The sequence below is a fragment of the Oncorhynchus keta genome, chromosome 13 (assembly GCF_023373465.1).
Source record: "Oncorhynchus keta strain PuntledgeMale-10-30-2019 chromosome 13, Oket_V2, whole genome shotgun sequence".
In the NCBI taxonomy this organism is placed as follows: Eukaryota; Metazoa; Chordata; class Actinopteri; order Salmoniformes; family Salmonidae; genus Oncorhynchus; species Oncorhynchus keta.
The window spans coordinates 21935544-21950012 of record NC_068433.1 but is presented as its reverse complement, the minus strand read 5'-3'; the positions used below and the strand labels follow the sequence as shown (position 1 = coordinate 21950012).

General features: G+C 46.7%; 1 protein-coding gene across 1 annotated transcript in view; it reads left to right on the top strand.

The window, feature by feature from the left end:
- The window catches only part of LOC118392050 (fibroblast growth factor 11), a 115537-nt gene that overhangs the window by 74045 nt on the left and 27023 nt on the right, over positions 1-14469 (top strand). Inside the window, exon 4 of the mRNA XM_035783672.2 lies at positions 1658-1761. Within this exon, the coding sequence (XP_035639565.1) occupies positions 1658-1761 (104 nt within the window). The remainder of the gene's footprint in view (positions 1-1657; positions 1762-14469) is intronic.

The following is a 14469-nucleotide window of genomic DNA, read 5'->3' as shown; positions in this document are numbered from 1 at the left end:
AGAGAAGACACACAGAGAGAAAGATGGAGAGCGAGAGCGAGAGAGAGAGAGAGAGAGAGAGAGTAAATAGGTTCAGCTCAGTCAATGTCAAGAAACTAAAGAGCAGACAAATGGTGGGAGAAATGGTTAAAGAGAGGAGATTGGAGAAAGGAGAGGGAAGGGGAGAGTGAAACTGAGATACAGGAGAGCGAATGGTCAAAATGAGAGCGAAAGGAAGAGAGAGCGAGAGAGAGTGTCTGTCTGTAGCAGTGTCCAGGGTTACAGAGGGTCATAGACTCCATGTGTGAGTAGGGGGTACTATATATTCTATACATGTATGAGTGGCTGTGTGAGTGTGAGTGTGTGAGAGAGACAAGAGAGAGGGACTGTGTGTGCTCTTCTATGTGTCACCTTCTCCGTGGTCTTTAGTGACACCATGTTCATTTGCGAAACGGCCTGGTTGAGATTCAGGGATCGATAGAACAAATAAAAGCAGGGCCTAGAGAGAGCGGGGGATACAGAGGACCAGGGCAGCCTGCACTCCTTCATCACCCCATCCTGTCATCACTCTCTTTCTTTCGGCAAGAAAACCCTATTAGACGAAAGCAGTTGTTGGCTGATACTTGTGGTTGCTGTTGTTCTTCCATTTTTAAACTGACTATTAAATGGCCTATTCAAAGCTACTATTCCTGGCTGGGTTTGGTTGTCACGGCAGCGGTCGCGGCAATGCTTTCAGGCGTCCGTTTAAAATCTGCATGGCTCCCGCAGTGTTGTGTAGCCGAGGGGCGTTTTGTCAATATCACTCAAGTTAACATGTTACTTAGCATATCCCCCCCAACACAGAGGGCTTACGGTCAAGACTCTCTGACAACGCACAAACACACACATAATGCTTTTTTACATCGACCCAGGTGTGGTGTCTTTATGGAAAACAATGCACATTAAAAAGGTTCAAAATAGAGGAGATTGACTCAACTGCATTAAAAAGACAGAAAACTAAATTAATGTGGTGTTTACAGTGTTGTTAAGAGGTGTTTTAAGAGGTGTCACTCAGTAATGTATTCCAGAGGCATAAAGCCTTCTGTTCTCTCTCTCTCCCTCTCATTTGCCTCCCCCTCTTTCCCTCTGTCCTCTGTCTCCTTTCTCCTCTCTCTTTCTATCTCCGTCTATCTCACTCCCTCTCTCCCCTAACTCAAACAGAAAAAAACATGTTTTATTGTCAGATACACCGGGTAGGTGCAATGAAATGTGTTGTTTTACAGGGTCAACCATAGTAGTAGGGCAGGCCTGAAGCAAATTAGGGCACAATGGACTTTTCACCTTGTCGGCTCAGGGATTCAAACCAGCTACCTTTTGGTCACTGGTCCAATGCTCTACCACTAGGCTACCTGCCGCCCTTTAAATCAAGTAGCTCGGGTGAGATTTAGTTATTTGTGGCAGAAGGGCGCACTGAAGGAAGAGGCTGAAGAGTTTCTAAAAGCTTGATCGCCCCAGGCGGCCTCTCCCTCTCTTCCTTCTCTCTCTGACGGATGGTGGGAGGAATGAAACGAGAGGAGGCTCCAATTGTCTTTTTCAAACACTGAGAATGTTTTAGTAAGAAACAAGGGCAGATTACTTTAACACCTCTCTCTCCCTCTCCCCAATCCCTCTATTTCTTGTCATTGTGTCTGTTTTGCAGTGCAGTTCAACTTGATTCCTGTGGGCCTGAGGATAGTAGCCATCCAGAGCACTAAGACAGGGCTCTACATTGGGATGAATAGTGATGGATACCTCTACACTTCGGTAAGGCAGCAAATTATTATTAACGTTATAATGCTATAGATACCACTTCTACTATAGTTATAACATCTCTACACCTCGGTACGGCAACCTCTTATGAAGTTATAGCAGCATAGGGACACCTACTCATTCAAGGGTTTTTCTTTATTTTTTTTTTACAATTTTCTACATTGTAGAATAATAGTGAAGAGACATCACAACTATGAAATAACACATATGGAATCATGTAGTAACCAAACAATTGTTAAACAAATCAAAATATATGTTATATTTGAGATGCTTCAAAGTAGCCACCGTTTGCATTGATGACAGCTTTGCGCACTCTTGGCATTCTCTCAACCAGCTTCATGAGGTAGTTACCTGGAATGCATTTCAATTAACAGGTGTGCCTTGTTAAAAGTTCATTTAGGAATTTATTTCCTTCTTAATGCGTTTGAGCCAATCAGTTGTGTTGTGATAAGGTAGGGCTGGTATACAGAAGATAGCCCTATTTGGTAAAAGACTAAGTCCATATTATGGCAAGAATAGCTCAAAAAAGCAAAGAGAAACAAAACGGAAAATTTCAAGAACTTTGAACGTTTCTTCAAGTGCAGTCGCAAAAACCATCAAACGCTATGATGAAACTGGCTCTCATGAGGACCGCCACAGGAAAGGAAGACAGAGTCACATCTGCTGCAGAGCATAAGTTCATTAGAGTTACCAGCAAGTAACAGACACATCTCCTCATCAACTGTTCAGAAGAGACTGTGTGAATCAGGCCTTCATGGTCGAATTGCTGCCAAGAAACGAGCAATGGACATTAGACTGTTGAAAATCTGTCCGTTGGTCTGATGAGTCTAAATTTGTGATTTTTGGTTGTAACCGCCGTGTCTTTGTGAGATACAGAGTATCTGATCTCTGCATGTGTGGTTCCCACCGTGAAGCATGGAGGAGGAGGTGTGATGGTGTGGGGGTGCTGTGCTGGTGACACTGTCAGTCATTTATTTTGAATTCAAGGCACACTTAACCAGCATGGCTACCACAGCATTCTGCAGCGATACACCATCCCATCTGGTTTGCGCTTAGTGGGGCTATTCTTCATTTTTGAATAGGACAATGACCCAAAACACACCACCAGGTTGTGTAAGGGCTATTTGACCAAGAAGGAGAGTGATGGAGTGCTTCATCAGATGACCTCACCTCCACAATCACTCGAGTGCTCAGCATGTGGGAACTCCTTCAAGACTGTTGGAAACACATTCCTCATGAAGCTGGTTGAGAGAATGCCACGGGTGTGCAAAGCTGTCATCAAGGCAAATGGTGTACCTCAATAACAGTCTACACATTATCACCTGTACTGTTGTTATAGCAGTGTGTACAACAGTCTCCCCTGTAACTATTCCCCAGGTTGTTGATGTAAATCAGAATGTGTTCTCAATCAACTTACCTGGTAAAATAAGGGTTCAGTAAAAAATACTGTCAGACCCACATAGATGATGCAGTACCTGATGAGAGAGAAATTGTTGATTGAATGTTTATTATCTCTATGGAACTGTGTTTAACAGTCATTGATAGAGTTTTCAGTGTCCCTACAAATCTGACAGTCTAATGCACGGTGCTCTCTACATCCTAAATGGCACCCTATTCCCTATTGAATGCACTTCTTTTTTTTACCAGGGCCTATAAGGTACTATATAGAAAATAGGGTGCCATTTGGGCCGATCAACAGTGTACTGGTCCACAGCTCTTTGAAAGGGGTGTTTCACCTTGATCTGGGAGAGTGGAGAGGGAAGGTAAAAAAGAGAGATGCTCCCATCTATAGTCTGCTGTGAAGTAAATAAAGTGTGCAAGTTTCTATTTGAAGTAGATCTGTGCGTTCACTTCAAAGTCGGCATACTGCCTGCCTACTGCAGGAGCTGGGGTATACAGAGGATTGGTGTGAAGTTTTTAAACACCTTGCCTTTCCGGCGGATCAATCTACACACACACTTTGACACACACCTTCACCCCACCCCCCCCACACACACACGGCTGTAGAGGATATACTACCCAGGCATTCTCCAAACAGAAGAAAGGTGACCTATTTTCACAGGGGAAAGAATCACAAAAGAGAGAAAGAGAGAAAATCCCTTTGAAGAGAGGAGAAGAGAGGAGCTGGGTTTTTTTTGGTCTTTTTCCACAGTGTGAAGGAAGGCTCACCTCAAATTACCTGAACACTAGCTGCTGCTGTGGCAGTTTCTCACACAAAACCCATACACATTCGCATACACTACACACACACACCTCCAAGTAACTCAGAGGACTGAAAGCATCAGAACAAGGGAAGGTGGTAGGGACTATAGCGCTTTAACACTCAAAAATAAATAATATCCCAATGCCCCAGGGCAGTGATAGGAGACATTGCCCTATGTAGGGTACTGTCTTTCGGATGGGCTGTTAATTGTGTGTCCTGACTTTCTATGATTACTAAAAATCCCATGGCACTTATCGTAAGAGTAGGTAGTATTAACCCCGGGGTCCTGGCTAAATTCCCAAACTGTCACCAGGTTGTCATGGTAACGATGTGATATCATGCAGTGATACTTTAGAATTAAGGAACACCTGCTCTTTCCATGAATCCAGGTGAAAGCTATGATCACTTATTGATGTCTCTTGTTAAATCCACTTCAATCAGTGTAGATTAAGGGGAGGAGACAGGATAAAGAAGGATTTTTAATCCTTTAGACAATTGAGACATGGATTATGTACAGTATGTGTGTGCCATTCAGAGGCTGAATGGGAAAGACAAAAGATTTAAGTGCCTTTGAACGGGGTATGGTAGTAGGTGCCAGGCGCACCGGTTTGAGAGTGTCAAGAACTGCAATGCTGCTGGGTTTTTCATGGTCCACAGTTTCCCATGTGTATCAAGAATGGTCCACCACCCAAAGGACATCCATCCAACTTCACATAACTGTGGGAAGCATTGCTGTCAACATGGGCCAGCATCCGACAGCAACTTGTAGAGTCCATGCCCTGACAAATTCATGTGGTTCTCAGGGCAAAAGGGAGTGCAACTCAATAGTAAGAAGGTGTTCCTAATGTTTGGTACACTCGGTGTAAATAACATTCCAAGCTTAAAGATGGAATCCTTAATGGTGAAACTGCCACATCCATCTGTGATATTACAACAACAAAGAAGTTACTGCAAACAATGAACACAGTTTTTCCCCCTCGGACATCATTGCACGTGACGCATACAACAATATTAGTCTCAAGAAGACAGTCTGACATCAAAATTGAGAGTAGTAATGGAAAGCTCCACTAGCCTGTTGGAGAGGATTAGTGTACAGTGCCATATCTTAATTTGATGAACATGTTGTTGCAGGAATTTGCTAACTATTAGGTTTAAAAAGGCTTCTAAAGTTTGTAATTTCCACTTCAACATTTCAGACTTGATTTGCCCTAATGAAAAATGTAACAACCCCTGCAAACAATATCCATTGTTGCAGGATTATTTTGCTGCTGTGTGAAACTGGGTCAAATTAAGATACGGCATCTGTAACATGTCTTAAATCAGAAAGGTGTACAAGTTCAAAGTGAGTTAGGAAGGCATTGATAGCCATAACTTTGGCAAGGAATATAGAAGTAGTAGGCTGAGTACAGAGCATACCGCGCTGGGATTGCGAGTGTGGTTTTAAACAATTGATGTACAGTCGTGGGGTTAATTTAAGAACAGTCAATAACACACACGCACAACTGGTCCAGTAGTCTCTCAGCATTAATCATTAATGTGTCCCTATGGCAAACAAAGCCCCAACACACTGTCATTATGTTCTCCTCCGAGGCCACACACACAAACACACACACCTTTCCTCTCCTCTCCTCCACTCTTGTCTCCTTTAACTAGAGAACACACTCTCTCTGCAGGAAAGCAAGTCAGGATCTGAGGATGTAAACAAGGATATAATTGAAAGAAGAGAGCTTTCTGAGCAGAAAATCTTTCTCAGCAGATCAAGGAGAAGTTAAATCATCCCACTTCAGACCTACTGCTGGTATTGTAGGATCACTCAACTAGCACTAGAGAGAGAGACAGAGAGAGAGGAGAGAGAGAGAGAGAGAGAGAGAGAGAGAGAGAGAGAGAGAGAGAGAGAGAGAGAGAGAGAGAGAGAGAGAGGACACAGAGAGAGAAAGATCGGGAGAGAGCGAGTGAGAGAGAGGACACAGAGAGAGAAAGATCGGGAGAGAGCGAGTGAGAGAGAGACGGAGAGAAGACACAGAGAGAAAGATGGAGAGCGCGCGCGCACGAGAGAGAGAGAGAGAGTAAATAGGTTCAGCTCAGTCAATGTCAAGAAACTAAAGTGGTGTCTTGAAAAAGTTCTAACAATACACTGTGGATCACTGTCCTGTAAAGAACTAAAGCACCTCCACAAGGACAGAGGCAAAGCAAGTCACAGAATTGATATGGAAACAATTGAAAGATTGAATCTTTGTCTTTTTAGCCTTAAAGTTTGCTTCTGTCCTTCCGTCCTTCTCCTCCAACCTGGGTTTGAACCAGAACCCCTCCGCACACATCAACAACAGTCGCCAAACGCTCCACAAAAGCAGTGGCCTTTGCAGAGCAAAGGAAACAACTATTTAACGGTATTTAAAGAGAGAGTGACGTCACCGATTGAAAGGCCACTAGCGAGCACAGCTGACGAGCTAGCCGTGTCACACCGGTTAGACGTGCATGTGTCTGCCTGCCTCCCTCCCTGTGTGTGTAAAGACTGGTGGCATGGTGTAGTACAGGACTGGATTCTTGGTGGCATGGTATAGTACAGGACTGGATTCCTGGTGGCATGGTATAGTACAGGACTGGATTCCTGGTGGCATGGTGTAGTACAGGACTGGATTCCTGGTGGCATGGTATAGTACAGGACTGGATTCCTGGTGGCATGGTGTAGTACAGGACTGGATTCCTGGTGGCATGGTATAGTACAGGACTGAATTCCTGGTGGAATGGTGTAGTACAGGACTGGATTCCTGGTGGCATGGTATAGTACAGGACTGGATTCCTGGTGGCATGGTATAGTACAGGACTGGATATCTGGTGGCATGGTGTAGTACAGGACTGGTTCTCTGGTGGCATGGTGTAGTACAGGACTGGATTCCTGGTGGCATGGTATAGTACAGGACTGGTTCTCTGGTGGCATGGTGTAGTACAGGACTGGTTCTCTGGTGGCATGGTATAGTACAGGACTGGATTCCTGGTGGCATGGTATAGTACAGGACTGGATTCCTGGTAGCATGGTATAGTACAGGACTGGTTCTCTGGTGGCATGGTATAGTACAGGACTGGTTCTCTGGTGGCATGGCAGAGGACAGGACAGGAGTCCCGGGGAGATTAAATAGTACAGGACTGGTTCTCTGGTGGCATGGTACAGTACAGGACTGGTTCTCTGGTGGCATGGTAGAGGACAGGACAGGAGTCCCGGGGAGATTAAATAGTACAGGACTGATTCTCTAGAGGTATGTTATAGGACAGGACTGGACTGGTTCCCTGGTGGCATGAAATAGTACAGGAATAGTTCTCTGGTGGCATGGTATAGTACATGACTGGTTCTCAGTTGGCATGAAATAGTACAGGACTGGTTCTCTGGTGGCATGGTATAGTACAGGACTGGTTCTCTGGTGGCATGGTACAGTACAGGACTGGTTCTCTGGTGGCATGGTACAGTATAGGAATGGTTCTCTGGTGGCATGGTACAGTATAGGACTGGTTCTCTGGTGGCATGGTACAGTATAGGAATGGTTCTCTGGTGGCATGGTATAGTACATGACTGGTTCTCAGGTGGCATGGTACAGTATAGGACTGGTTCTCAGGTGGCATGAAATAGTACAGTACTGGTTCTCTGGTGGCATGGTATAGTACAGGACTGGTTCTCAGGTGGCATGGTACAGTATAGGACTGGTTCTCAGGTGGCATGAAATAGTACAGTACTGGTTCTCTGGTCGCATGGTATAGTACAGGACTGGTTCTCAGGTGGCATGAAATAGTACAGTACTGGTTCTCTGGTGGCATGGTATAGTATAGGACTGGTTCTCGGATAGCATGAAATAGTACAGGACTGGATCTCCGGTGGCATGGTACAGTATAGGAATGGTTCTCTGGTGGCATGTTATAGTATAGGACTGGTTCTCTGGTGGCATGGTATAGTATAGGACTGGTTCTCTGGTGGCATGGTATAGTATAGGACTGGTTCTCAGGTGGCATGAAATAGTACAGGACTGGATCTCCGGTGGCATGGTATAGTACAGGACTGGTTCTCTGGTGGCATGGTATAGTACAGGACTGGACTCCTTGTGGCATGGTATAGTACAGGACTGGATTCCTGGTGGCATGGTATAGTACAGGACTGGACTCCTTGTGGCATGGTATAGTACAGGACTGGTTCTCTGGTGGCATGGTATAGTACAGGACTGGTTCTCTGGTGGCATGGTATAGTACAGGACTGGTTGTCTGTTGGCATGGTATAGTATAGGACTGGTTCTCGGATAGCATGAAATAGTACAGGACTGGTTCTCTGGTGGCATGAAATAGTACAGGACTGGTTCTCTGGTGGCATGAAATAGTACAGGACTGGTTCTCTGGTGGCATGAAATAGTACAGGACTGGTTCTCCGGTGGCATGGTATAGTATAGGAATGGTTCTCTGGTGGCATGTTATAGTATAGGACTGGTTCTCTGGTGGCATGAAATAGTACAGGACTGGTTCTCTGGTGGCATGGTATAGTACAGGACTGGTTCTCTGGTGGCATGGTATAGTATAGGACTGGTTCTCAGGTGGCATGAAATAGTACAGGACTGGATCTCCGGTGGCATGGTATAGTACAGGACTGGTTCTCTGGTGGCATGGTATAGTACAGGACTGGTTCTCAGGTGGCATGAAATAGTACAGTACTGGTTCTCTGGTGGCATGGTATAGTATAGGACTGGTTCTCGGATAGCATGAAATAGTACAGGACTGGATCTCCGGTGGCATGGTACAGTATAGGAATGGTTCTCTGGTGGCATGTTATAGTATAGGACTGGTTCTCTGGTGGCATGGTATAGTATAGGACTGGTTCTCTGGTGGCATGATATAGTACAGGACTGGTTCTCTGGTGGCATGGTATAGTACAGGACTGGTTCTCTGGTGGCATGGTATAGTACAGGACTGGTTCTCTGGTGGCATGAAATAGTACAGGACTGGTTCTCTGGTGGCATGGTATAGTACAGGACTGGTTCTCTGGTGGCATGGTATAGTACAGGACTGGATTCCTGGTGGCATGGTATAGTACAGGACTGGACTCCTTGTGGCATGGTATAGTACAGGACTGGATTCCTGGTGGCATGGTATAGTACAGGACTGGACTCCTTGTGGCATGGTATAGTACAGGACTGGTTCTCTGGTGGCATGGTATAGTACAGGACTGGTTCTCTGGTGGCATGGTATAGTACAGGACTGGATTCCTGGTGGCATGGTATAGTACAGGACTGGATTCCTGGTAGCATGGTATAGTACAGGACTGGTTCTCTGGTGGCATGGTATAGTACAGGACTGGTTCTCTGGTGGCATGAAATAGTACAGGACTGGTTCTCTGGTGGCATGGTATAGTACAGGACTGGTTCTCTGGTGGCATGGTATAGTACAGGACTGGTTCTCTGGTGGCATGAAATAGTACAGGACTGGTTCTCTGGTGGCATGAAATAGTACAGGACTGGATTCCTGGTGGCATGGTATAGTACAGGACTGGACTCCTTGTGGCATGGTATAGTACAGGACTGGATTCCTGGTGGCATGGTATAGTACAGGACTGGACTCCTTGTGGCATGGTATAGTACAGGACTGGTTCTCTGGTGGCATGGTATAGTACAGGACTGGTTCTCTGGTGGCATGGTATAGTACAGGACTGGATTCCTGGTGGCATGGTATAGTACAGGACTGGATTCCTGGTAGCATGGTATAGTACAGGACTGGTTCTCTGGTGGCATGGTATAGTACAGGACTGGTTCTCTGGTGGCATGGCATAGTACAGGACTGGCTCTCTGGTGGCATGGTATAGTACAGGACTGGATTCCTGGTGGCATGGTATAGTACAGGACTGGATTCCTGGTAGCATGGTATAGTACAGGACTGGTTCTCTGGTGGCATGGTATAGTACAGGACTGGTTCTCTGGTGGCATGGCATAGTACAGGATTGGTTCTCTGGTGACATGGTATAGTACAGGACTGGATTCCTGGTGGCATGAAAAAGTACAGGACTGGATCTCCGGTGGCATGGTATAGTACAGGACTGGTTCCCAGGTGGCATCAAATAGTACAGGACTAGTTCTCTGATGGCATAGTATAGTTTATGACTTGTTCTCAGGTGGCATGAAATAGTACAGGACTGGTTCTCTGGTGGCATGGTATAGTATTGGACTGGTTCCCTGGTGACATGGTTTCGTACTGCACTGGTTTTTCCAGTGGCATGGTACAGTACAGGACTGGAGGAGATCCCAGGTGGCATGAAATAGTACAGGACTGGATCTCCGGTGGCATGGTACAGTACTGGACTGGACTGATTCCCTGGTGGCATGAAATAGTAAAGGACTAGTTCTCTAGAGGTATGTTATAGGACAGGACTGGACTGGTTCCATGGTGGCATGAAATAGTACAGGAATGGTTCTCTGGTGGCATGGTATAGTACAGGAGTGGTTCTCAGGTGGCATGAAATAGTACAGGAATGGTTCTCTGGTGGCATGGTATAGTACAGGAGTGGTTCTCTGGTGGCATGGTACAGTACAGGACTGGTTGTCTGTTGGCATGGTATAGTATAGGACTGGTTCTCGGATAGCATGAAATAGTACAGGACTGGATCTCCGGTGGCATGGTACAGTATAGGACTGGTTCTCTGGTGGCATGGTATAGTATAGGACTGGTTCTCTGGTGGCATGGTATAGTATAGGACTGGTTCTCTGGTGGCATGGTACAGTATAGGACTGGTTCTTTGGTGGCATGGTACAGTATAGGACTGGTTCTCTGGTGGCATGGTATAGTACAGGACTGGTTCTCTGGTGGCATGGTACAGTATAGGAATGGTTCTCTGGTGGCATGAAATAGTACAGGACTGGTTCTCTGGTGGCATGGTATAGTACAGGACTGGTTCTCTGGTGGCATGGTATAGTACAGGACTGGTTCTCTGGTGGCATGGTATAGTACAGGACTGGATTCCTGGTGGCATGGTATAGTGCAGGACTGGTTCTCTGGTGGCATGGTATAGTACAGGACTGGTTCTCTGGTGGCATGGTATAGTACAGGACTGGATTCCTGGTAGCATGGTATAGTACAGGACTGGTTCTCTGGTGGCATGGTATAGTACAGGACTGGTTCTCTGGTGGCATGGCATAGTACAGGATTGGTTCTCTGGTGGCATGGTATAGTACAGGACTGGATTCCTGGTGGCATGATATAGTACAGGACTGGTTCTCTGGTGGCATGGTATAGTACAGGACTGGTTCTCTGGTGGCATGGTATAGTACAGGACTGGATTTCTGGTGGCATGGCATAGTACAGGACTGGATTCATGGTAGCATGGTATAGTACAGGACTGGTTCTCTGGTGGCATGGTATAGTACAGGACTGGTTCTCTGGTGGCATGGCATAGTACAGGACTGGTTCTCTGGTGGCATGGTATAGTACAGGACTGGATTCCTGGTGGCATGGTATAGTACAGGACTGGATTCCTGGTAGCATGGTATAGTACAGGACTGGTTCTCTGGTGGCATGGTATAGTACATGACTGGTTCTCTGGTGGCATGGCATAGTACAGGATTGGTTCTCTGGTGGCATGGTATAGTACAGGACTGGTTCTCTGGTGGCATGGTATAGTACAGGACTGGATTCCTGGTGGCATGGTATAGTACAGAACTGGACTAGATCCCTGGTGTCATGAAATAGTACAGGACTGGTTCTCAGGTGGCATGAAATAGTACAGGACTGGTTCCCAGGTGGCATGAAATAGTACAGGACAAGTTCTCTAGAGGTATGTTATAGGACAGGACTGGACTGGTTCTCTGGTGGCATGATATAGTACAGGAATGATTCTCTGGTGGCATGGTACAGTACAGGACTGGAGGAGATCCCAGGTGGCATGAAATAGTACAGGACTGTATGTCCGGTGGCATGGTACAGGACTGGACTGATTCCCTGGTGGCATGAAATAGTACAGGACAAGTTCTCTAGAGGTATGTTATAGGACAGGACTGGACTGGTTCTCTGGTGGCATGATATAGTACAGGACTGGTTCCCTGGTGGGTTGGTATAGTACAGGACTGGTTTTCTGGGGGCATATTTTAGTACAGGACTGTTTCCATGGTACAGTACAGGACTGGTTCCATGGTGGCATGGTACAGTACAGAACTGGTTCCCTGGTGGCATGGTACAGTACAGGACTGGTTACATGGTGGCATGGTATAGTACAGGACTGGTTCCCTGGTGGCATGGTGTAGTACAGGACTGGTTACATGGTATTGTACAGGACTGGTTCCATTGTATAGTACAGGACTGGTTACATGAAATAGTAAAATGACTGGTTCCATGGTCCAGAACAGGATTTTATCCCTGGTGCCATGGTACAGTACAGGATTGGTTCCCTGGTGGCATGGTACAGTACAGGACTGGTTCCCTGGTGCCATGGTACAGTACAGGACTGGTTCCCTGGTGGCATGGTATAGTACATGACTGGTTCCCTGGTGGCATGGTGTAGAACGGGACTGGTTCTCTGGTGGCATGGTATAGTACAGGACTGGTTCTCTGGTGGCATGGTATAGTACAGGACTGGTTCTCTGGTGGCATGGTATAGTACAGGACTGGATCTCTGGTGGCATGAAATAGTACATGACTGGTTCTCTGGTGGCATGGTATAGTACAGGACTGGTTCTCTGGTGGCATGGTATAGTACAGGACTGGTTCTCTGGTGGCATGAAATGGTACATGACTGGTTCTCCGGTGGCATGGTATAGTACAGGACTGGTTCTCTGGTGGCATGGTATAGTACAGGACTGGTTATCAGGTGGCATGGTATAGTACAGGACTGGTTCTCGGGTGGCATGGTATAGTACAGGACTGGTTGTCTGGTGGCATGGTATAGTACAGGACTGGTTCTCTGGTGGCATGGTATAGTACAGGACTGGTTCCCTGGTGGCATGGTATAGTACAGGACTGGTTCCCTGGTGGCATGGTATCGCACAGGACTGGTTCCCTGGTGGCATGGTATAGTACAGGACTGGTTTCCTGGTGGCATGGTATAGTACAGGACTGGTTCCCTGGTGGCATGGTACAGTACAGGACTGGTTCCCTGGTTGCATGGTATAATACAGGACTGGTTCCCTGGGGCCATGTTATAGTACAGGACTAGTTTCACTGTATAGAACAGGAGTGGTTCCCTGGGGGAATGGTATAGTACAGGACTGGTTCCCTGGGGGAATGGTATAGTAGAGGAGTGGTTACCTGGGGGAATGGTATAGTACAGGACTGGTTCCCTGGGGGAATGGTATATTACAGGAGTGGTTCTCTGGGGGAATGGTATAGTACAGGACTGGTTCCCTGGGGGAATGGTATAGTACAGGAGTGGTTCTCTGGGGGAATGGTATAGTACAGGAGTGGTTCCCTGGGGGAATGGTATAGTACAGGAGTGGTTCCCTGGGGGAATGGTATAGTATAGGCGTGGTTCCCTGGGGGAATGGTATAGTACAGGACTGGTTCTCTGGTTCCATGGTATTGTATAGGACGGGTTCTCTGGTTCCATGGTATAGTACAGGACTGGTTCCATTGTATAGTACAGGACTGGTTACATGGTATTGTACAGGACTGGTTCCATTGTATAGTACAGGACTGGTTACATGGTATAGTACAGGACTGGTGCCATGGTACAGTACAGGACTGGTTCCCTGGTGGGTTGGTATAGTACAGGACTGGTTTTCTGGGGGCATATTTTAGTACAGGACTGTTTCCATGGTACAGTACAGGACTGGTTCCATGGTGGCATGGTACAGTACAGGACTGGTTCCCTGGTGGCATGGTACAGTACAGGACTGGTTACATGGTGGCATGGTATAGTACAGGACTGGTTCCCTGGTGGCATGGTGTAGTACAGGACTGGTTACATGGTATTGTACAGGACTGGTTCCATTGTATAGTACAGGACTGGTTACATGAAATAGTAAAATGACTGGTTCCATGGTCCAGAACAGGATTTTATCCCTGGTGCCATGGTACAGTACAGGATTGGTTCCCTGGTGGCATGGTACAGTACAGGACTGGTTCCCTGGTGCCATGGTACAGTACAGGACTGGTTCCCTGGTGGCATGGTATAGTACATGACTGGTTCCCTGGTGGCATGGTGTAGAACGGGACTGGTTCCCTGGGGGAATGGTATAGTAGAGGAGTGGTTACCTGGGGGAATGGTATAGTACAGGACTGGTTCCCTGGGGGAATGGTATATTACAGGAGTGGTTCTCTGGGGGAATGGTATAGTACAGGACTGGTTCCCTGGGGGAATGGTATAGTACAGGAGTGGTTCTCTGGGGGAATGGTATAGTACAGGAGTGGTTCCCTGGGGGAATGGTATAGTACAGGAGTGGTTCCCTGGGGGAATGGTATAGTATAGGCGTGGTTCCCTGGGGGAATGGTATAGTACAGGACTGGTTCTCTGGTTCCATGGTATTGTATAGGACGGGTTCTCTGGTTCC